The sequence below is a fragment of the Saccopteryx bilineata genome, chromosome 3, assembly GCF_036850765.1.
Source record: "Saccopteryx bilineata isolate mSacBil1 chromosome 3, mSacBil1_pri_phased_curated, whole genome shotgun sequence".
Lineage (NCBI taxonomy): Eukaryota > Metazoa > Chordata > Mammalia > Chiroptera > Emballonuridae > Saccopteryx > Saccopteryx bilineata.
Genome location: NC_089492.1, coordinates 259397233 through 259420473, shown reverse-complemented (window position 1 = coordinate 259420473; position 23241 = coordinate 259397233). Strand labels below are relative to the sequence as shown.

General features: G+C 47.0%; 1 protein-coding gene across 1 annotated transcript in view; it reads right to left on the bottom strand.

Annotated features, from left to right (window-relative positions):
• The window catches only part of SLC2A1 (solute carrier family 2 member 1), a 29816-nt gene extending 29216 nt beyond the window's left edge, over window positions 1-600 (bottom strand). Inside the window, exon 1 of the mRNA XM_066269460.1 lies at window positions 414-600. Within this exon, the coding sequence (XP_066125557.1) occupies window positions 414-431 (18 nt within the window). The 5' untranslated portion in view covers window positions 432-600. The remainder of the gene's footprint in view (window positions 1-413) is intronic.
• Between the last annotated feature and the right edge of the window lie 22641 nt (window positions 601-23241).

Sequence of the window (23241 nt, the reverse complement as noted above, 5' to 3'; positions counted from 1 at the left end):
AGGCCCCGCGCGGAACAGCACCCCAGGAAAGGGGAGCAGCGGTCCATTGCCAGCAGGAGGAGGGTCCCGCCTCCTCCGCACGCAGCTGGGGCCGGGCCGGGCCGGGGGCTCGGCCCGCTCAGCCAATGGGTGCCCCAGGAGTCCGCGCGCGCGCTAGGAGATCGTGAGAGACGTGCGAGCGGCGCCGGGGCCCTGGGTGTTTGGGCCCCGAGTCCCCGAGCGGCGTCCCGGAAAGCCAGATACATAGTGCAGGCGCCAACTACGCGCGCAATGCCTTCGCGCCCGCCAGATCCCGAGCCCATGCCTCCCTTGCGCTAGGCCGGCGCCCAAAGAGGCTCAGAGACGCGTGCCGCCTGCCCGGAGTGAACAGCGTGGCCGGGCCGCCGGAGAGATCCGGCGGGCGCGCAACTCACCTTGCTGCTGGGATCCATGACCTTGCTGTGCTGCGCCGGAGGCTCTGGCTGCAACGAGTGCGAGGGCTGAGGTCCCGAGACTCCGACTGTGACTCTGACTCCGCTCGCTCCCAAGATCTCCACGCTCCGCCAGGCTACCTCTTCGGTTTATAGGACCCCAGCCATTGGCTGGCGCTACTAGAGTGTGTGTGGGGAGGGGGAGCGCGCAGAGCCGGGGGGCGGGGCTTGGGCACGTCAGGGGCGGGGCTGCGCGGGGAGGGGGCCGAGGCGAAGGAGGGCACAGTTCTGAGTTACGTGGATGAAAGAGTGAAGGAGTGAAGCAAGTCGGGAATGAATGAACAAATGAGCAGTTAGTCTGCCTGTTTCCTGACAACTCTAGCCTTTCCTTGAGTGCCTTTTGAATTTTGCCACTTTCCTGCTCACAGTTTCTCTGTTCCCTAGCACATCTAGCCTCTTCCCAGCTGTGGGAATGCCTCGCTCAGCCCATGGGTATTACCATCAGGTATCCTTTCCTTCTCCAGGCTGGCCACTTCCCCAGGGACAGAGGCATGTGTACCTGATGCTAGCCTCATGGAGCCCCCAAACTGGAGAGGATGCAAGAGGGAAGATGCACAGCAACACCAAGTTGAGGGTACTGGGGTAAAAATGCTCACAGAAGCTGAATTTGTATCGCAGAGGGAGTCTAGAGCTTCAGGGAAGGGGGAGGACATGCTCAGCAGGGTTTAGAAGGATGAATATGAGTTCACCAGGTGGCTTAGAATGAAGACCATCCTTGGCAGAGGGAAGAACATGTGCAAAGACAGCAGACAGGCAGGGAGTAATTTCTGAAGGGAAGAAAGAATCTCTAGACCCCACTCAGAGACTGATGGTGGAGTATACATTCAGACTCCTGAATCTCAGCTCTGCTATTTAATTGCCAAATAGCCCCGAGCAAAGTCCTTTTCTTCTCTGTCTGAGCCTAAAGACCCACATTTGTAAAATGGGTATAATAATCCTCTCCTGGGTCAGCCTGAGGAAAAATAGATGTGTATTAAAGTTTACCCAAATAAATGGTACTAATTCATGGTGTCAAAAATTCAATCCAATCCCCTTCCTATTGTCATGGTGGCCCTGAAAGACAAAGCAGAGTGGCCAAACAGCTTTACCTTTGCCTTGTTGCACCATACTTGTCCAAACAGACCCCCATTACCTGTTTGAAATTCCATTTCTAGGAATTCTCGCTGTAAAAGATTTATGACCCCTGGAGGCTACTGTTTAGAGATACCTTCATCAGAAGGTATTGACCCTGGATCAGAGATTATATTCTCAGGTGGGCTAGTTTTATTCTTGGCATGGCTGAATCCTGTAAAATAGGATTTAATTCCAACCAGGGCGGCAACAGCAGAGAAAACCTAAAGGAGCAGTGTCTGAGCCTGGAAGGTTGGGTTGGGGGTGGGAGGCAGTATAAGCAAATAAATGCCTGAAAGTAGATCATGAAGGTGCAACTTAAATTAAGCCAGAGCCAGCCTAAGTTAGCTCCAGTGGAGTGTTGGGGGTTGGGAGAGAGAGGAGATGAAGATAAGGGGAATTTGAGTAAGAGAAGTTGAAGAGGTGGGGGTCACAAAGGCCCTTAAATGCCAGGTATAGGAGTTAGGACTTTATTCAGCGGGCAGTGGAGAGCCACGGAGGGTTTTTGAGCAGCGCAAGAGTCTGAGGGGATCTCAGCCTACCCTACCCTGAGGCTTGAAAGAGGTGTGAAGAGAGCTGGGGAGGTTCAGGTTGGAGGCGCCAAGGGGCTCCTCCCCAAACTTCGCTCACACTGGCAGCTTTGTTTCCGGAGGCTGCTTTTAGTTTGGAAGGAGCTTGTGACTTTTCTAGGCCTAATCCAAGCAGTTTCAGCCCTAGCCGCCTAGAGAAAGGAGCTTTCTGGGACTGTCAGGGCGGTTCCAGGTGGCCAGCCAGGCAAATGGTGGCTAGTGCGTGCCTGAGAGCACGCACATGGGCTCCGGGCGGCTGCACTGAGCGGGGTCCTAGAGGCTCCGTCCCTGCGGCTCGCAAGTCTTCAGTGAGTAAGCCGGGCCGGGAAAAGGCTTTTTTATTTTCTTTTACTTTTGCCTTTAAAGGCAAGCATCCCTGGCAGCCAGCAGAAAAGTCTGCTGAGTCAACTGCAGCTGATGCGAGCGGGGCTGGTAGGGGTTGGGACGCGGGAGTCCCAAATCCGCAGGATGTTTTGTAACTCAAATCCTCCCAGGCTGCAGGTAAACACGGTGTTGGACTCCAGGAAGGTCCGATTCCCCAAGTGGGACAGTTTTTTTTGTATTTAATATTCATTTAATACTGTCATTTCCATTTGCATACCTGTTCAAACCACCTGCTCCCAGAGAATCTTCTGGTTTCCTTCTTTATCCTTTTCTGTGCCCCTCTGTAAGCTTGGTCATCAGGGACGCCACCCCCTCCCTGATGCTGGAGCTATTGAAGGAACATACTCCTTCTCTGTTCTCTCCTGAGCACAAGGTTTGTCTGTCCAGCTGTCTCCAGGACAGACCTCTGCGTGTCCCACAGGTACCTACCTGACATTTCCCATGTTTAAATCTAAACGCATGGCATCATCTTTAGTACCTTTTAGTCCCCGCCCCAAACACAGCTCCTCTATCCACCAAATTACCGATATTTTTCCTTTTGCCTGAACTTTAATGTGACTCAACAGGGCACTGTTACTAATCCTGTCATGAGTTTAAATTTTGGTATTTTGTCATCACGGGTTTTTTTTTGTGTGTAGGGTTTTTTCTTTTTTCATTAATTTGGATTCTTAGAAAATATTGCATTAAAAAATTTATCTTGATGACTGAACTTTTGGCATCTCCTTAAATCTTACTCAGGGGGTGACTGCCTCACTTGCCACACCCTAACCCTGACCCTACTGGTTGTGTTTTGTAATCAGGGTGCTGGTTCTGTGGTGTGTTCAGTTTATCAAAATTCTTCAAGCTGTACACTTCCAATTTTTGTACTTTTCAGTATGTACAATATGCTTCAATTAAAAACCTTTTTTTTTTAACTTAAAGAAATATATATCTCTGTGATTTCAAGATAATGTCTGCTGTCTGCTTCTTCTAGCTGGCTTCCCCAGCACCAAAAACAGTATCTGGCACAGGTTGGGACTCAGTACTTATTTGTTGAATGAATGAATACAATATTATTTGTTAATTTAATCCCTGTAAAAACTATGAGTATTTTTCTCTCCTTTTTCTAAAAGGGAACACTGAGATTTGGGGAAGCTAAGGAATTTGCTCAAGATCACACAGGTAGTCAGTTTGCATTCTAGCACCTTGATTAAAAAAATAAGCAACCTCTGGATAGAGGCTTGGCTGGTTGGAGCATCGTCCTGATATTGATGGTTCAGTGCCTGGTCAGGCCACCTACAGTAACAGATCGATGTTTCTGTCTCTTTCTCTCCCTATCTCTATCTCTCTCCCTTCCTCTCTCTCTAAAATTAATAAACAAATTTTAAAACTTCAGCCAGCAGTGTTGGTTCCGGCAGGCTCCTGAGCCAGCACTAGCACAAGCGCTTGGGGCCTGCCTCTTATCACTTAGATTACAATTATTTGGACTGTATCTTTCCCTAGATAATGACTTCCTTGGGGCAGGGACCCAGGCATTTCTGACTTCTCCCAGCTAGTCACTTAGTTAGCACATGGAAGAGACTATAAATGTTTAATAAATGAATAAAGCAACGAATGAATGAATGAGGCCAGCAGTGATATGTGGTGGGCAGAGCGCAGGTTTTGGAGACAGATCCACTCATTGTGTCTTTAGGCGTATTACTTCGCCTTTCTGGGTCTCAATTTCCCCAACTGTAAAATAGGAATGATATCAGTACTTCCCTCAAAGATTTATTGAGAATATGAAGGAGAAAATGATTTTTGAGTAACCAGCGTATAATGATGGATACTGGAAAAATGGTAACTATTATTATTATTTCTAGTGTTTTACATTTTCAAAGCCTGTTTACGTCAAGGTGGCAGGGATCTACCTCTTTCAATTTCCATGTATTGTTTTCGGGTCTCTGGAGTAGGAAGGAGGGGACTTGATGCAGCCCTCCGGACTTGCTTCCTCCAGCTCCTAGAGAGCGCAAGTGCTGGACTGGTCCGGAAGCCTGGCCTGGCCCAGCTCCTCTCTGCCAGTGGTGCCACCTTTGATGAGTTGCTTCCTCTCTGTGAGTCTTAATTTTCTCTCTGTAAAATGGGGCTCAGAATAAGCTTGATCATGTGGGGCTCTGGGGCGGGTCCAATGGCATGTCCCTGGGCCTAACACACAGTAGGTCCTCCAGAAGGTTTGAGTCTGAGGAATTGACCTGGCACTCTGAGGTGTGGGAGAAGAGCATGGAGACAGAGGGTCTCAGACCCTGAAAAGCCCCAGAACTGATAGGAAAAGCAAACAGCCTGACTGTACTCTATTTTGTTCTTAGAAACTTATTTCTCTGGAGAAGTGAAATAACCATGCCCTTTATGCGGATGCAACTTTGTAACTGTGCAGAACCTTCCCATATCATTCCCTGGTTCCTCTTCACACCTTGTGCTGAATGCAAGACCAGATTTATTTTAGACAGTTGAAGAGATTGAGGCATACAGAGGTGAAAGCCACCCACTTTACCAAAGGAGGAAACTGGTAGCAAATTAAAGATATGAAACATGGTTCTCTTAATTTCTAGATACCACCATGCAGCTATTAGGATCAAAAAGAAAGGATCAGCACCCCCTCCCCCCCCTTCCCCCCTCCCCCACACCCAACCCCTCTCAAATGAGCTGTCACAACCCAGCTGACATTGGCCATGCCTGCCCCCACCTGGCAGTCAGGCACATTCATCACGGAGTTGCTGGCTGATTCACCCCATTATACCAGAGCTGACTCATTTTAGAAGACAGAGAGAACCAGTTTTGAGCTAGTGGAGTCCTCCCTTCCTCACTGAGGCTTGAAATTATTGCCCCAAATTCATGGCGGTTTAGCTCTTAAGAAAGGGAAAGTGCTGTGGGCTTGTTGGAAGCAGAGCTCTCTGGACTCAGAGAAGGGTGATTCAGTTCCACTGACTGTTACAGGTTTGCTGGGTGACTTCAGGTAAGCCACTGTCCCTTTCTAAGTCTCAGACTCTTTGGTTTTATAATGAAGGCGTTGCAACAGGTGACTTCTAAATCACCTAGCTCTGGGTTGAGAAGCCTCATCAGAATGTCGTGTGTACAGATAGTTTGTGTGCCAGGCGCAGGGCTAAGTGAGTGGTATATAATTATCTCCTTTAATTCTCATAACAAATCCTAGACATGCTGTTTTATCCCATTTCACAAAGAAGGTAATCGAAGTATGCTTTCAGAGTGGTTTGCCCAAGGTCAAGCAATTAAGCAAGTGGTAGATATGAGGATTGAATCCAGTCAGTCCCCAGAACTCTCATAAACCTATCTATACTTACTCCCTTTCTCCTGCTAGTCCTGTTTCCTCAAAAACAATTGTGGTAAGGCATACATAGCAAAATCTACCATTATAGCCATTTGTAAGTGGCTTTAAGCACATTCACTCTGTTGTGCAACCATTCCCTACCATCCTTCTCCAGAACTTTTTCATCTTCGCCAACAAAGTTACCCGTTAAGGAGTAACTTCCCGTTCCTTTCTCCCCCCAGCCCTTGGTGACCATCATTCTACTTTCTGTAGTATGATGTTGACTACACTAGTTACCTCATATAAACTTTCCTCATTTTAAAAACTGTGATAATAGGCCCTGGCTGGTTTGCTCAGTGGATAGAGCATCGACCGCTGTGTGGACATCCTGGGTTTAATCCTCTTGTCGGGCCACACCTGAGAAGCAACCACTGCTTCTCTTCCTCTCCCTCTCCTCCTTCTCTCTCTTTTCTCCTCTCGTGGCCAGTGGCCAGTGGCTCGGTTGGTTGGAGCATCGACCTCAGGCACTGAGGATGGCTTGGTCGATTTGAGAATTGGCCCCAGACAGGGGTTGCTGGGTGGATCCCAGTCAGGGTGCATGCAGGAGTCTGTCTCTCTATCTCCCCTCCTCTCACTTAAAAATAAAAATAACAACCCAGTGACAATAAAGCTCAAGAGTTATTTGACTTTTCTGGTGAGGCAGTTGGCTCTGACTTGGATTTAAATTCCAGTTCTTCCAATCAATAGCTTTGTGCCCTGGGGCCAAATAAGCCTTGCTAGGTGGGCAATTGAGAGACTCCAGGACACATGATGTATAAAGATGTTGGGAAAGTCTGATGCTACTTCTAGAGCTTGTTACACCTTCCTGGAGGGCTTGAATTATTAGATGTGAAAGCTGAAAAGAATTTAGAATTGTGCGTTTCAACCCATTTACAGATGAGAAGACTGAGACCTAGAGAGGTGGTAATGATTTGTCCAAAGCCATGGAACTTGGTGTATTCATTTTCGTCTATGCCTTGAGCACGATGCTCTGAATGTGGCAGGTGCCCAATAGATGTTTGCTGCTGAGGTTGGAAGGTGGAGGCCATGCATAAGGGCCTTGCTTATGGTACCTGAATTGTAAAGTGGCTGGTAGAGCCTCTGCTTAGAGAAGGTGCTGGGGCAATTTATTCTATCTTAGGTGGTTCTTCTTTTTATTGGTTCTCAGAGTCTTGCCCTTATTGCTGAGAGATCCATCTTCCTTCTTTCCTTGGAGTAATGATGTTAGTATTTTTCAGTCAACTTCAGCCAAATAAAGGAGAGTCTATTAAAGGATACAGAGGCATCTCCCAGACCAGTGGCAGGGAGGCAGTCAGGGGCTGACAAAGGTCTGGACTTCGCAAAGAGACTGCCACCAGGACGGTCCGCATCCCTCACCCCAGCTGTACTCCTCTCTCGCTTCACAGACAGGTGTGTTTTGCTCCACACGGCAGAACATGATCATCACGCAGTGCCAGAGCTCACAGGGGACCATCTCAGCAACCCTCAGGGCTGACTCAACTGTCTGATTCTCTCTCTAAGATGACAGAAGCAGATTGTCTCCGTTTGAATGAGTTGTTTGCCGTGGGTCCGATTGGCTCTGGTGAGACCAGTCAAGGTAGTAGAGCACAAACAAGGCAAACTGGCTCACCTCTGTGGGAGGGTGGGGCAGAGGAAAGGAAGTGAGTCACACAGGCAAACATGTGCCTCCATTAAAAATGTGGAATAGAGATAGTACACACTGACATGGAAAGAAAGTCAAGTTTGTTTTGAATAGAAAAAACAAGTTACGAAACAGTACTGTTTATCACATTTGCATGTGTAATATGATTACATTTCTATTCATATACGTATGCTAAATGTTAATTGAAATTGTGGGCCGTAGAATTGGGGATAACCTTTCTTTTCTTCTTTTGTAATACCTACATTTTTCTGATTTTTCTCTAATGAATATCAGTTGAGGTATAATAAAACAATATAACTCTTACCTCACAGGGCTGAAGTGTGTGTTAACTGACGCATTTATTCACTTATTCAGGGAATTTGTTAAGCAACCTCATGTGGTGGTTTGTAAAAGCTGCACAAATACTGGCCTGTGACAAAGGCTCAATAATTGGGGTCACCCAAGCCCTGCCTTCTAGGAATGCTTACTGCACTGGTTGCTCAGACACACGTGTTTCCACTGGTCTCTGCGTTCTGAAAATCAAGGAAATGAAAAGGAAGCAGTGTTCCAGCCATCTATTGCTGTAGCATAGCTACTCTAAAACTTAGTGGCTTTCAACAGCAACAATGTGTTATTGCTCATGATGTTGTGCAGCTCTGTTTCACATGCGCTGCTGAGGTGTTTCTTCATGCAGTTGCGTTCAGCAGGATCGTTGGCTGGGGCCGTTCTGTCCATGTGGTATCGCATCCCCCTCTGGCTCCAGCAGGTAGCCTGGACTTCCATACAGCGTGGTGGCTGGGGCCAAGAGGGAGCATTCCAAGAGGACAAGCCCTGATGTGGAAATGCTCATCAGGCCTGTTTGTATCTATCTATTAACACACATCATTCTGAATGTTACTTGCGTTGTCTCTTAATCTATAAGGAGCATTTACTCTGTGCGTAAATATTCTTCCTAGCCTGAATTTTAATGGCAGGCCAATAGTCTGTCATTGATTTAACCAACCCTCTAGTGATGAATATTTAGGTGGCTTTCATTTGAGGGCAGTTATAAACAATTACATGAAGATAGACTTTGTACCAAGAACTCAATACAAATCCTCAGAGGAGAGGGGCAACAGGATCAAAGAACAGGGGCATTTGTTAAAACCATAGTATAGCCCTGGCTAGGTAGCTCATTTGGTTAGAGCATCATCCAATATGCTATGACCAAGGTCGTAGGTTCAATTCCTGGTCAGGGCACAGGCAAGAATCAACCAATGAATGCGTGAATAAGTGGAATAACAAGTCATTGTTTCTCTCTCTGCCTTTTTCTATTCCTTCCTTTCTCTAAAATTAAAAAAAAAACAAAACAACTATAGTATGTATTGCACTTCTGGCAGCTACCAAGTGTCCCACCTCTTTCACAATCTTCTGGCCAATACTGGGTGTGTTTATCTTTTTACTCTTTGTCACTTGGATAATTGAAAAACGGTATCACATCATTGTCTTCAAAAGAGAGAAAGTTAAAAGTAAGTGGCTCAGCCTGACCAGGTAGTGGTGCAGTGGATAGAGTGTCAGACTGGGATGCGGAGGACCCAGGTTCGAGACCCCGAGGTCGCCAGCTTGAGCGCGGGCTCATCTGGTTTGAGCAAAGCTCACCAGCTTGGACCCAAGGTCACTGGCTCGAGCAAGGGGTCGCTCGGTCTGCTGAAGGCCCATGGTCAAGGCACGTATGAGAAAGCAATCAATGGTTTCACAACTGAAGTGCCACAACAAAAAACTGATGATGGATGCTTCTCATCTCTCTCCGTTTCTGTCTGTCTGCTCCTATCTGTCTCTCTCTCTCTGTCACTGTAAAAAAAAAAAATTAATTAAAAAGTAAGTGGCTCAGAGCCAGATGCTTAAGAAGAGTTCTTGTCTTTTCCTCGGCAGCAGCCCGAATAAATCAGGGGGAACGAGGCAGCGTGTGATGTCTCGCCCCACTAACTTCAGGCTGGAAGAAGGGAGGGAGAACGGCCCTGGTGGCTGAGCTCCTGCCTGCGGGATGAGGTCACTGTGTCCTCTCAGTGCAGTTGGTCGGGACTAGCCCGCTGCTGTCCTGTCCTGTGTCTGCAGGTTTTCCAGTGGGCACAGGGCACAGGGCCTCACCTGCCACACTCAGGACACTTATCTTGACTCTCTGGCCCTGTTCCCTCTGACCCACTGGTGCTGAGGTCTGGACCTGGTTATAACTGGTGATAAGTGTAATGAGAGGTGTATAAAGTGGGACCTTGGGATCAGTCCTTGGCTTTGAGCAGGCAGTGCCCTTTCTTACGGCTTCAAAACCTCATGAATGAGGGGTACCTTCCTGTATGGAAGTGGGAATCGTGCATGCAGAGCCAGCTCTGCTTCTTACCAGCTGTGGAGCGAGCAGTGGAGCCTTTCTGAGCCCCAGTTTCTTCATCTAGAATATGAGGGTAGTAGGACTTTTCGGATTATTATGTACGTCCTCTACGTCGGACACTTGTAATCCTCACACGAACTCTTCAAGACTGGGAGTATCCTGCCCACTTTACAGATGAGGCAAAGTGAGGTCCAGACAAGGGAAATAACTTGCTTAAGATCATACAGCAAATAAGTGGCAGACTGGGAAGTGGGCTCAGGCAGTCTGGAACCATAGCCCGCACAAACTCCTTCCACGCGCTTTGTAAAGGGTTGGATGAGAAAAGGGCACATTAGAGAGCTCTGCAACTTCTTACGAGTTAAAGACTATCTGCACGGACAGCACAACGTAGGAAGCCTGCCGTCACCGGCTGGACGGTCACTTATCCTCACTGAGGGGGATGGCGGGCTGGGGACTCACCTTGGAGAGGCAGGCTTCCCACTGGAGTTCTCCAGGAAGGTGCCTGACTTCACAGCTATGATTCTACTTTAGTCAGCTCTCTCCACAGAGGCCCTTCACCTAGTGCTCCCATTACAGAGATAGAGGGTGCAAGGTACACATCACATGCATCCGTGCCTTGTTGCAGTCGTCTGGCGACGGTTCTATATGGAAGGTACTGTTGAGAACCTGCGCATTGGATGAGGTGCTGGGGCCGAGGGAGGTCAGGTGAGCTGAGCTGCCGGGGCAGCAGAGCTCAGTTCCGGCTGACTTAGGACCCACCACCCTAGCCAGGGCCTAGGAGTGAGGCACTCAGGACTGGACCATCAGCCCTGTGATCATCAGAGCCTCCTGTCAGGCCTGGAAGGCAGCCAGAGCAGAGCCATTCAGGGCCTCACAGTGGGGAAGCTGGGGCTCACGAGCTGAAGGCTCGCTCCCTCCACCACTGCAGCTTGTTGGGTCTGGAATGCTGGGTGGGAAGTGAAGGGGGAAAGCCTGCCAGGGTGCCGGACTTCTGCCTACCAGCTGGGCTTTGGCTTAGTAAGGACTGGGCGTTTCTTCCAGGGAACTTGAGGCGGGGCAGATGGGTGGGAGTGAGATCATCAGGCAGGCCAGGTCAGGATGATGAGAGGGGCAGGTCTCTGGGGAATTGTGGAAAAACGGAAAGGAGTCCGGGGCCAGGCCAGGAATGGGGCTTGGCCCAGGGTTACTTCGCTGGAGGTCAAACAGGGGCCATGTGGCTTGTGGGGCTCGGGGATCAGAGACTTCTCCACAGAAATGGTGACAGTGCTACTTGTGAGAATGCTGTTTGGACAGACAGTTCCCTGCGCCTCAGCGTCCTCACCTGTAAAAGGCCCGAAGCACACTGCTAAGACCGCAGTCTCCGGAGCCCTGCCAGCTCCGCCTCATCCAGTGTGACTGGGGCAAGTGAACATGCCTCTCTGGGCCTCGGTTTCCTCGTCTGTCAGATGGGACTGTTGAGGACTGCATCCACCGCCCCTGCTGTGGTGGGGACTTAGGGCCCAGCAGCGTAGATAGAGGCTTCCTGCAGGCTTCTCACTAGTCAGATTTGCTACCGTCATCATCTTCACCCACCCCAGAGGATTCTTGGGAGGCTTTACAGCAGGGGTCCCCAAACTACACGGGCCCGCAGGCTGCATGCGGCCCCCTGAGGCCACTTATCCGGCCCCCACCGCACTTCCAGAAAGAGCACTTCTTTCATTGGTGGTCAGTGAGAGGAGCATAGTTCCCATTGAAATACTGGTCAGTTTGTTGATTTAAATTTACTTGTTCTTTATTTTAAATATTGTATTTGTTCCGGTTTTGTTTTTTTACTTTAAAATAAGATATGTGCAGTGTGCATAGGGATTTGTTCATAGTTTTTTTTATAGTCCGGCCCTCCAACAGTCTGAGGGACAGTGAACTGGCCCCCTGTGTAAAAAGTTTGGGGACCCCTGCTTTACAGGCTGCTGGTACAAACTGTCTGGCACAGGCATTATTGGATAATGACTGGGCAGAGTGACAGGTGCTCTGGTTTAGGTGGTGGGAGGAGGAGTGAGACTCACAGGAAAGAGACAAAGAGGTCCGTCGGCCTGGCTGGGTGGAGGAAGGTTATGGAAAGCTTCCTGTGGGAGGGGGCTTTTTCTGGGCCCAGAAGGATGTTTAGAAGTTCCCCAGGTGGAGGAGGGGGACAGTAATAGATGAACTTCAGGGAAGGCTTGGCAGTGAGAGAGCCTGAGCTTGTCAGGGGACCGTGGAGTGGTTTCACGGGGCTGCATGTTAGGGGTGAGGGGCAAGGCTGCACAGGGGAAGTGGGTCCAGACGGCAAAGGGCTCAAAGAGCCTTGCCTGGGGGTCTAAATGGGCTCCAGGAGATGGGGAGTTTCTGTGCCTGTCTACGTGGTGGAATCACCCAAGGGACTTTACAAAACACAGATTCTGTGGTTCCACCCAGCAATATTCTGAGTAGCAGGTCTCAGGTGGGACCCAGGAATCTATATTGTTTAAAGCTCCCTAAGAAATTCTGATGCCCACCCCGGTATGGGAACCCTGGCCACTGGGAGAGGGTGTCTCTAAGCAGAGATAGGCCCGATTGAGCTACCGATTCCAGATCTCCAAGATCTGAACAAGAGCTTGAGAAGGTGGGCATAGGGTGAAGAGCTGTCTCCAAGGGAGTCCCACACTCTGATGGTCACATTTGCCACCAGGCTGGCTGCTGGAGATGCTACTGTTCTATAGCTCTCTGTCCTCAGGAAGAACAACCTTCCTACCATCCATCCATCCATCCATCCATCCTAACCATCTATCATTTATCCATCTATCCATCCATCTGTCCATTCATACATTTATTTTTTTCTTTTTTAAAATTTTTATTGATTTTAGAGAGAGTTAGATAGGAGAGAGAGAGAGAGAGAGAGAGAGAGACAGTGATTTGCTGCCCCACCCCTCCATACCCTCACGGGTTAATTCTTGTATGTGCCCTACCGGAGATCAAACCTGCAACGCTGGCCTGTTGGGACAACCCTCCAACCAACTGAGCCAGCCAGCCAGGGCCGTCCATCCATCTTTTTATTCATACAACAAATAAATGGTTTGAGCTTCCCCACCATATGCCCTGCATGGGGGTGGGTCCTGGAGGTACACTAATGAATAAAGCAGACACTCTGCACCCCTTACAAAGCTTTCTGTCAGTTCTGGTGTTCTCAGCTGGCTGAGCAAGGGGAGCTTTGTCATCAGGAATATGGCTAAGTACAAGAGAGCGAGGGCAGGGAACCCACCCAGGGGCCGTAGATGGCACCAGCGGCAGGGCCCACGAGTTTAACCTCCAGGCCCTATGGCTCCCAGGCCCTCCCTGGGATGCCCCCTGCTAGGAGGGTCCTGATGCCCAGGGTAGGTATGAACTGTGCAGCTACCCCCCTTTGTCCCCCCCCCAAAGAAAACAATAGTCTTGGCTAAGACCTGAGCAACTCTTCCTAAAGGGAAGGCCAAGGAGCAGTTCCTCACAGGGGGAGCAGAAATAACAAACACGAGGAAATGACAGGGATTCCAGGGATTTCAGAGCAGGGAGCTCCGGTACAGGACGGACGGAGCCATGCAGAGAGATGGGGTGGGAACCTGTTGTGGTAACTTCCTGGCCTCCTCTTGGAGCCATTTCCTGGTGTCTTCATGCTTATGTTCTCTTCTTTTGTGTCTTTGTGATCTGCCCCCACAACCCCACATCCCCCAACATGGGTGCTCTGGATGTCACTTTCACACTCACTCATTGCTAGTCATCCACTTCTTCTTTCATTTTTTCAACATGTCCGTACTAAGTGCCAGACACTGAGAATGAAGCTATAGGCACAATATGGCCTCAGATGGAGCTCCCATTTGGGTGGGAAACAAACACAATAAGATAACTCTAATACAATGTGATTGTTGCCACTTTGGTGTTATGCAGAGGGCGTTATAAACCCCTGGAAGAACCAAGGAAAAGCTGATTTTTGATGAAGGAGTAGGAACTTGAAGAGAGCATGCCAAGCAGTGAGGAAAGCAAGTGTAAAGGAGGAGTAAAAAGGGGGTTTGCAATGGCTGGAGCACAGGGAGTGCTCTATGAACAGCAAAAGTGGAGGCCACAGAGGTCAGAGAAGCAGTCCGTGAAGGGCCATGAATGCTGGGCTAAGGAACTAGAACTTGGTGCTGCAGGCAGTGGGGAACTACTGGTGGATTGTGAGCAGGGAAGAGACACAGTCAGATTTGTGTCATATAATGATGTAGGGCCCCGCTGGATAGCTTGGTTGGTTACAGTGTTGTCCTGAAGCACAGAGATTGCTGTTTCAATACCGTCAGGGTTCATACAGGAGCAGATCAATGTTCTTGTCTCTATCCTCCCCCTTCTCTCTCTAAAATCAATAAAATAAACATTAACAAACAAACAAACAAAAAGGGTGATATAAGAAGATGGTTTGGGGAATGGGCTGGGGAAGGAGAGGTCAGGCAGGGAATCCAAGCCTAGTCTAGCACAGGGGCAGGTTGTTAGCAGGTATAAGTACCTCTGGGCACAAAAACAAAGGTGGGGCCTGACCTGTGGTGGCACAGTGCATAAAGCATCGACCTGGAACGCTGAGGTTGTTGGTTGGAAACCCTGGGCTTGCCTGGTCAAGGCACATATGGGAGTTGATGCTTCCTGCTCCTCCCCCCGCCCTTCTCTCTCTCTCTCACTGTCTCATCTACTCTCTCCTCCCACTTCTCTAAAATGAATAAATAAAAATTTTTTTAAAAAAGATCAAAGGTGGGTATGAGGCAGATGGGCTATAGAGCTGGCCCCACTCAGGGCAGATTAGCGTTTCCATGTCAAAGAGAGGCTGAGACAGGCAGGAATTTCAAGAACTCCTAACTCCTGGGCTTTGGGCTTGAGCAGGCTCAAGGACAGCAGATGCAGCTGGTCTGTGTCTAGAGACAGGAGGTCCACAGCAGGACCCAGCCCAACATAGCAATCAGGGCAAGGTCCAGCCCTGGGGAACAAGCCAAGCAGAGTATTGGATGGAGCGCTTGTCCTGAAGGGAGAAGAAGCTACAAGGCAAGGAGCTCCAGCACCGTTACATCCTCGACCACCTCCTTTCCATGGTTACTTATGAAAACGGGCTGGCCTGACCAGGCAGTGGCACAGGGGAGAGAGCATGGGACTGGGGTGCAGAGGACCCAGGGTTTGAAACCCCATGGTTGCTGGCTTGAGCACAAGGGTCACTGCCTTGAGCAAGGGGTCACTTGCTCTGCTGGAGCCCCCCTCCCCAGGTCAAGACACATATGAGAAAGCAATCAATGAACAACTAAGGTGCCGCAGGGAATAATTGATGCTTCTCATATCTCTCCCTTCCTGCTTATCTGTCCCCTCCCTTCGTGTCCCTATCTGTCCCCTCCCTCTGTTTCTCTCTCTCTCTGTCTCTATCATATACACACATATATACACACACACACAAAAAAAAAAAAAAAAAAAGAAAGAAAGAAAAGAAAAAGGAAAAAAGAAAAAGAAAATGGGTTATGGGGGCACCTAGGCTATTTTCTTGACCTCTCAGATGGGGCTCCCCTCAGGCTCCTCATCTTGACTCCAGTTACCATCTGCTGCTGACCTGGGGACCCAAAGTGTGCATAGGGTCTGTCCTGCCCCTACCTCTAAGCTCCTGGGAGGATGAACTGGGCTCCACCTTCTCAGGTGCCTTTAGGAGTGCGCCCACCTCACCAGCTCCCACCAGAATGCAATCACAAGATGACGATCTAGAGCACGTGGACACTACCGCTCACTGCCTAGAACCCATTTGGCCCATTAGTCACTCATACAACAAACATTTATTTAACCACCCACAGTGTGCCAGTCCCTGGACTGAGAGCTGGATTTAAAAGGCTGGATCAGGTTCAGTCCTTGTTGTAGAGGGTTCACAGTACAACAAAGACACAAACACTTTCAACACAACACAGTGTATTACATGGCTCAGCACAGTTCAATGCCTCAACCCAACACAACGCATCTCAGGTCTCAGGTCTGTTTTACAGACCCCTGATCTGGGAAGAAAGGACAGCTCATAGGCAAAAGGGTTGTGAGGGCTTATCAAGTAGGGAGTGGAGTGCTTATAGGAATGCCAGCAGTAGAGGGTAGTGATAAGGAGGCTCCATGGTCAGAGTACCTGGTTTGCGTCCCGCCATTATAATCTTGGATTGATGACTTGACTCTCTGTGCCTCAGTTTGCACATCCAACTGAGCTACCTGGCCAGGTAGCTCTTAAAACCTTAATATTAGTTGGGGGGCCAACTAATAAAACACAGAGCTTGAATATTAGTTGGGGGGCCTCCCTGTCCCTTCAGATGGTGGGGACATTTCTTCTAAGGCCTCAGGACCGGGGCTGCCACATTCAGTTGCTCAGGTTGTGTACTATGTGCCTCTAGAGAGAGCATTTCACATAAACTCTGATATGAATGGAGCTCCCTAGATGCTGTAGGACCCTTGGGTGCCTGCACCACCACACAGGATGCCTACTTTACCCCAGAGGTGTCTGCTATATGCCAGGGGAGTCAGGTCACCCCCATAACCTCTGCCTCCAGCAAAGCATGCTGGCTTTGTCCTGGGCCACACTGACTTGAATGGGATGAAACGCAGACCTTATATGGATTTCTTATTTATAAAAACAAATAAATGAAATCACTCTTCCCTAGCATTCCTGAGAGGAAATTTTCAGGAGGTTTTGTAATGTTCCAGAGAATGCTCACATGTTGTGGAGCACAGACTCCTGGCCTCTAGATGTCCAGTGGGACCTGTTCTGCTGCTCCCCACCTGCGTCTCTCTTCCAACCCCCCCACCCCAGGTGGCTTCTCAGGAGCCCAGGCCCTCAGTCAGATCTCTATTCAAAGCCCTCATCAAGGCATTTCCCCTGCAAAGATAGTTTCTTCTCTTTCCAAGAGGAATTATGGGCTGTATGTTTAAGTAGTAATTTGGGTATACATTATCATATTTAGTACCACTTACAAAACCTGAGACTCACAGAATATTAAAACCAAATAATCTTAGAATCAATCATCTTGGAATAATCTAGTTTAAGATCATAGTTTTAAAAATCATGGAGAAGCTATGGCCAGGCAGTTCAATTGGTTAGAGCATCATCTGGATAAGCCAAGCAGATGTAGCTGGTCTGTGTCTAGAGCTGGTTCAATCCCTGGTCAGGGCACATACAGGAATCAACTAATGAATGCATAAATAGGTGGATCAATAAACTGATCTCGCTCTTTTGCTCTCTCTCTCTCAAATCAATAAATAAAAGAATTTTTAAAAGAAAATATATTTTTTTAAATTATGGAGATTTTTAGACTCCCCCAAATCTTACAATTGGAAGGGGCCCTGAGGCCGATTTTATGGGCGGCGCACAGGGTGTGCCCTGGGCCCTGACTTCTGAAGGGCCCTGCAAAACCCCACCTTGACACTTTTTTCTAATGTAAGGGGCCCAATATTTTCTTCTGTGTCTGGGGCCTCAACCGACCTTAATCCGCCTCTGAAGAGGCCATACGGGGTCATGGCATCCACACCTTATTCAATGCAAACATCTCTTCTATACCAACACCACCGGCAGCTGCTCACACCGCTTACACATGCAGCCTCTACTTTGCCTGATCTATTTGCTCCATTGTAGGATTGTATCAGCTGCCCATAGCAGTGCTTGAGATAAGGGGGCTCTTAACTTTCTTTTGTACCTGTCATAACACAGCTGGAGTGGGATTTTAGAGCAATGACAGTTGAGACCCAAGAGCTGGGACCTGGGTGGTCCAATGTATGATAATCATAGTGAGCTCATATATATATATGACTGGGGCAGAGCTGTAGCCAGAGGGTAAAGATAATGGTGGTGGCTACCACGTGTTGATAAGTTGTATTTTCATTATCATTTAGTTCAAAATATTTTAAAATTTCTCTTGAGATTTCTTCTTTGACCTGTGTGTTACTCAGAAGGGTGTTGTCTAATCACACAGTATTTTGGGATTTTCTATGATTAATTTCTAGTTTAATTCCATTGTGGTCCGAGGGCAGATACTGTATGACTTCTATTATTTTGAATTTGTGAAAGTTATATTCTATGGACCAGAATGTGATCTATCTCGGTGAATGTACCATGTGTGCTTGAGAAGAATATGTATTCTGCTATTGTTGGATGAGTAGTTAATAGATCAATTATATTCAGTTGATTGATGATGCTGTAGAGTTCAACTGTGTCCCTACTGAGTTTTTGCCTGCTGAAACTCCATTTCTATAGAAGGGAGTTAAAGTCTCCAACTATAAGAATGGATTCATCTACAGTATTTTTCTTTGCAAGTCTATCACATTTTGTCTCACGTATTTTGATGTTCTCACATTACACATTAAGGATGACTGACCCCCTTTTCGTTACGTCATGTCCCTCTTTATCCCTGATCGCTTTTCTTGGTCTGAAGTCTATTCTGGCTGAAATAAATACAAATACTCCAATTTTCTTTCTTTTTTTTTTTTTTAAAGGAAGTTTCTAAACATTTTTTTTTTTTTACAGAGACAGAGAGTGAGTCAGAGAGAGGGATAGACAGGGACAGACAGACAGGAACGAAGAGAGATGAGAAGCATCAATCATTAGTTTTTCATTGCGCGTTGCAACACCTTAGTTGTTCATTGATTGCTTTCTCATATGTGCCTTGACCACGGGTCTTCAGCAGACCGAGTAACCCCTTGCTGGAGCCAGCGACCTTGGGTCCAAGCTGGTGGGCTTTTCCTCAAACCAGATGAGCCCGCACTCAAGCAGGCGACCTCGGGGTCTCGAACCCGGGTCCTCTGCATCCCAATCTGATGCTCTATCCACTGCGCCACGGCCTGGTCAGGCTCCAATTTTCTTTTGATTAGTGTTAGCATAGTATATCTTTCTTCGTCTGTTACTTTTAATCTATATGTGTCTTTATATTGAAAGTGGATTTTGTGTAAATAACATTATAGTTGGGCCTTATTTTTTTTTATCTACTCTGACAATCTGCCTTTTAATTGGTATATTCAGACCACTGAGATTAAAGTAATTACTGATATAGTTGGATAAATAACAACCATATTTGTTACTGTTTTTTATTCATTGTCTGTTCTTTGTTCCTGTTTTTGTCTTCCACTCTTTTTCTGCCTTTTGTGGTTTTAGTGGAACGTTTTACATGACTCCATTTTCTTTCTTTTCTTAGCTTATCAGTTATACTCTTTTTAAAACTTTTTTAGTGATTGCCCTAGAGCAGGGGTCCCTAAACTTTTTACACAGGGGGCCAGTTCACTGTCCCTCAGACCATTGGAGGGCTGGACTATAAAAAAAACTATGAACAAATCCCTATGCACACTGCACATATCTTATTTTAAAGTAAAAAAACAAAACGGGAACAAATATAACATTTAAAATAAAGAACAAGTAAATTTAAATCAACAAACTGACCAGTATTTCAGTGGGAACTATGCTCCTCTCACTGACCACCAATGAAAGAGGTGCCCCTTCCAGAAGTGCGGTGGGGGCCGGATAAATGGCCTCAGGGGGCCGCATGTGGCCCGCGGGCCTGTAGTTTGGGGACCCCTGCCCTAGAGTTTGCAATGTAAATTAACAACTAATCCAAGTCCACTTTAAAAAAATTTTTTTATTTATTCATTTTAGAGAAGGAGGGAGAGTGAGAGAGAGAGAAGGGGGGAGGAGCAGAAAGCATTAACTCCAGACAAGTGCAGGGTTTTGAGCTGGCAACCTCAGCATTTCCAGGTTGACGCTTTATCCACTGCGCCACCGCGGGTCAGGCCAAGTCCACTTTCAATGAACATCATTCTGCTTTACTGTAGTGCACGTACCTTATAATTACTAATATTTCTAATTCTTCCTTCTCATCCCTTATATCATTGCTGTTATTCATTTCTCTTATACATAAGTTGTAATCATCAAATACATTGTTGCTATTATTTTGAACAAACCTATCTGTTAAGATCAATTAAGAAGAAAAACTTAAAATTTTTATTTTCCCTTCACTCATTCCTTCTCTGATACTCTTCCCTCTTAAACACAGATACAAGTGTCTGACCTGTATCATCTTTCTTTTCTCTGAAGGATTTCTTTTGACATTTCTTGCAAGACAGGTCTACTGGCGACGCATTCTTTCCATATCTGTTTGTCTGAGAAGGTCTTCATTTCTCCTTCACTTTGAAGGAAATTTTGCAGGATACAGAATGCTAGTTTGTGGTGTTTTCCTCTTGATCCTAAATATTTTGCTTTACTCTCTTCTTGCTTGCATGGTGCTTCCCTGTAGATAAGATGTTTGTTTTCTCTGGCTTCTTTCAAGATTTTTCTTTATCTTTGAATTTTCTGTAGTTAATATATACTGCTCATAAAAATGAGGGGATATTTCAAAATGCATATGAAGTGATAAAATATCCCCTAATTTTTGTGAGCAGTATAATATCTTAGGTGTAGCTTTTTCTTCCTTCCTTCCTTCCTTCCTTCCTTCCTTCCTTCCTTCCTTCCTTCCTTCCTTCCTTCCTTCCTTCCTTCCTTCTTTCCTTCCTTTTCTTTCCTTCTCTCCCTCCCTCCCTCCCTTCTTGTTTTCCTCCTTTTTCATAGCAATTATTCTGCTTGTGTTCTCTGAGCTTCCTGAACCTATAGTTTGGAGTCTGACATTAATTTGGGTGAAATTCTCAGTCATTATTCCTTCAAATATTGCTTCTTTTCTTTTCTCCTCTTCTCTTTAGACTTTCACAGTACATGGGTTACAAATTTTGTAGGTGTCCCGCAGTCTGTCTTTTTTTTTTTCCCCCAGTCTCTTTTCTCTTTCCTTTTTCAGTTTTTGGAAGTTTCTATTGAGAGATCCTCAAGCTCAGAGATTCTTTCCTCAGACGTGTCCAGTCTCTTAATAATGAACCCATCAAAGGCATTTTTATTTCTATAGATATTTCTTGATCTCTAGCATTTCTTTCTGACCTTGGAAATGTCACTTCTGCTTCTTACGTGTTGTCTATTGTTTCCATTAGAGCCCTTACCATATTACTCTTAGTTGTTTTAAATTCCCAGTCTGATTGTTCCAATGTCCCTGCCTGATTTTGCTGCATACTCAGATTGTGTTTGCCCTTTTTTGTTTGCCCTTTTATGTGCCTTGCATTTTTATTTTTTTGAAAGCTGGGCATGGTGTACTGGGTAGAAGAAGAAACTTCTAAGTAGAACTTCAATGATGTGGTGGTGGTAAAAGTGTGGGGGATGGGGAGTGTTCTACAGTCCTGCGATTATGTCTCAGGATTTTAGTGAATTCGTGCCCCTGGACTGTGAACTTCACAGGTGTTTCTCAGTCCCTCCCACCCCACTTAGGTGGGACAAGAGGGCTGGAGGGAGCTGGAGTCGGGTGTTTCCCTTCTAGACCGTTAGGCTGTGCTCAATATTTTCTACTGAGGGCAGATTTTGTTAAAAAGAACAGGATGTTCTGGTGAATTTTCTTTTTCTTTTCTTTTTTTTTAAATGTTCATTTTATTGATTTGAGAGAGAGAGAGAGAGAGAGACAGGAACATTGATCTGTCGCTATATGTGCCCTGACCAGGGATTGAACTGGCAATCTCTATGCTTCGGATCAGTGCTCTAACCAACCGAGCTATCTGGCCAGGGCTATTCTGGTGTATTTTCACCCCACTAGAATCGAAGGGGATTTTTCTCCTATTCACTGAGAGAATCTGGTCAAGCCCTGGAGGTAAAGTTCACACACATGGGGAGGCACCCCTGTGATTGGGTCCCCCTGGAATTTTAAACTCTCCGACTGGTCCGCATGGAGCCTCCAGCGATTCTACAATTACAGTTCAGGTTTTTCTATCTAGTTCCTACAGAGGTTCTTACTCATGGGTTTCTGCTCTGGCAAGTTATTCTCTGCATCCACCTGTCTGTCTCTCTAGTTTTGGTTCAGTGGTTTGCCCTGTGACCTCACTTCTCTGACAGATATAAGAAGAGTTGCTGATTTTTCAGTTTATTCAGCTTTTAAAATTGTTTTCTTGTGTGTGTGTGAGAGTGTTTGTAGAGTGGTAACTTCTAAGCTCTTGAGAGAAGAGACTGGAAACTGAGGTCTTATCCTTCATCAAACCAAAGTTTGTGTGTCTGACCCTTCAAATGACCAAAATTCAAAGTGTCAGAGCTTGGAGTAAGGAGAGGTTTATTGATTAGGAAGGTGCTAAACAATAAGATGGGAGAGCAAACTCATCTTGCTCACTGGCCTCAGGGAAGAGTTTTGAAGGGGCTAGGAGGAACAGGTATGCAGAAGTACTGGTGGGGTCAGTTTTCATTGGAGGACCTTGGAATTTGGCTGTTTATGGTAAAAGAGAGTCAATACCTTATCTTTCCGGACAATGAGGACCCTTGGTGTTCAAGTTCTAGTTATGTCCTGGTGCTTTGGTTCTGTGGGGGAGGGGGGCTGAAACTTCGGTTCCGGGCGCAGCTAGAGATCAAAGCTCTGTCCTCTGCGCATGCATTGGCCGCATGACTTGCGGTTTCGGTCTGTCGTCTCTGAAAAGCAACCCAGTATCTTGTCAAACAGGACAGGATCATTTTGAGCTGGTTCTGCATTTCCATTGCTATCATGTATGAACACCCATGTGAAGTAAGCACTTTTAAGGTATTATCTCATTTACACCTCACATTGGTCCCGTGAAATAACACCCTAACTCCATTTTGTAGAAGCGATTCTTGTGGCTCAGCAAGAGTAACCGACTCCCTCAAGGTAACACAGTTAGAAAGTAGGATTTGAACTTAGGTCTGTTTAATCACAAAGCCTGTGCGTGCCTCACCCACCAAGCCATCTCCCATAGCAAAGCAGATTCGGGATAGGGCTTTAGGCCTAGAGGCAGACACAAGTCAGAACTAGAAACAGAAGCCCTGGCCAAAATGGAGGATGGGACCCAGAGGATAAGAAAGTTCCCAGGGCTCATTCCTGGCAGGCAGGACACCCAGTCTCTGAAGGGAAGTGCTAAATCCTGATGCTGCCCCTTCTAGCTGTGTGATGTTACGGGAATCACTTTACCTACCCCAGTCTCCGATTCTTAGTAAGTAGCCCAGGGCTTGGACATGGCAAATACTCAAAAAATAGAAGTTTTTTTTTTTATTATTGTTGCTAGGTAATAGTTAACGTTGCCAGCTGGAAGGCTGCAGGTGCTAATCCCTGTTTAGACCTGGCTACCTGAGGTCAGAAACTGGAGAAAGTCAGAGCTGTCAGTGACTCCAGCTGGGACAGGTAGGGTGGGCTGGGGAGGGGGTGAAAGCACTGGAACGTCCATGAGGAATCATTTTGTTGACAAAGTTACAACGAGATTCCCTCCAGCTCTGTCTTTCCATGAGACACACTGGTTACCTTCTCTTCCTGGCTACTGCCCTGGTTGGCGGGCACCCAGGG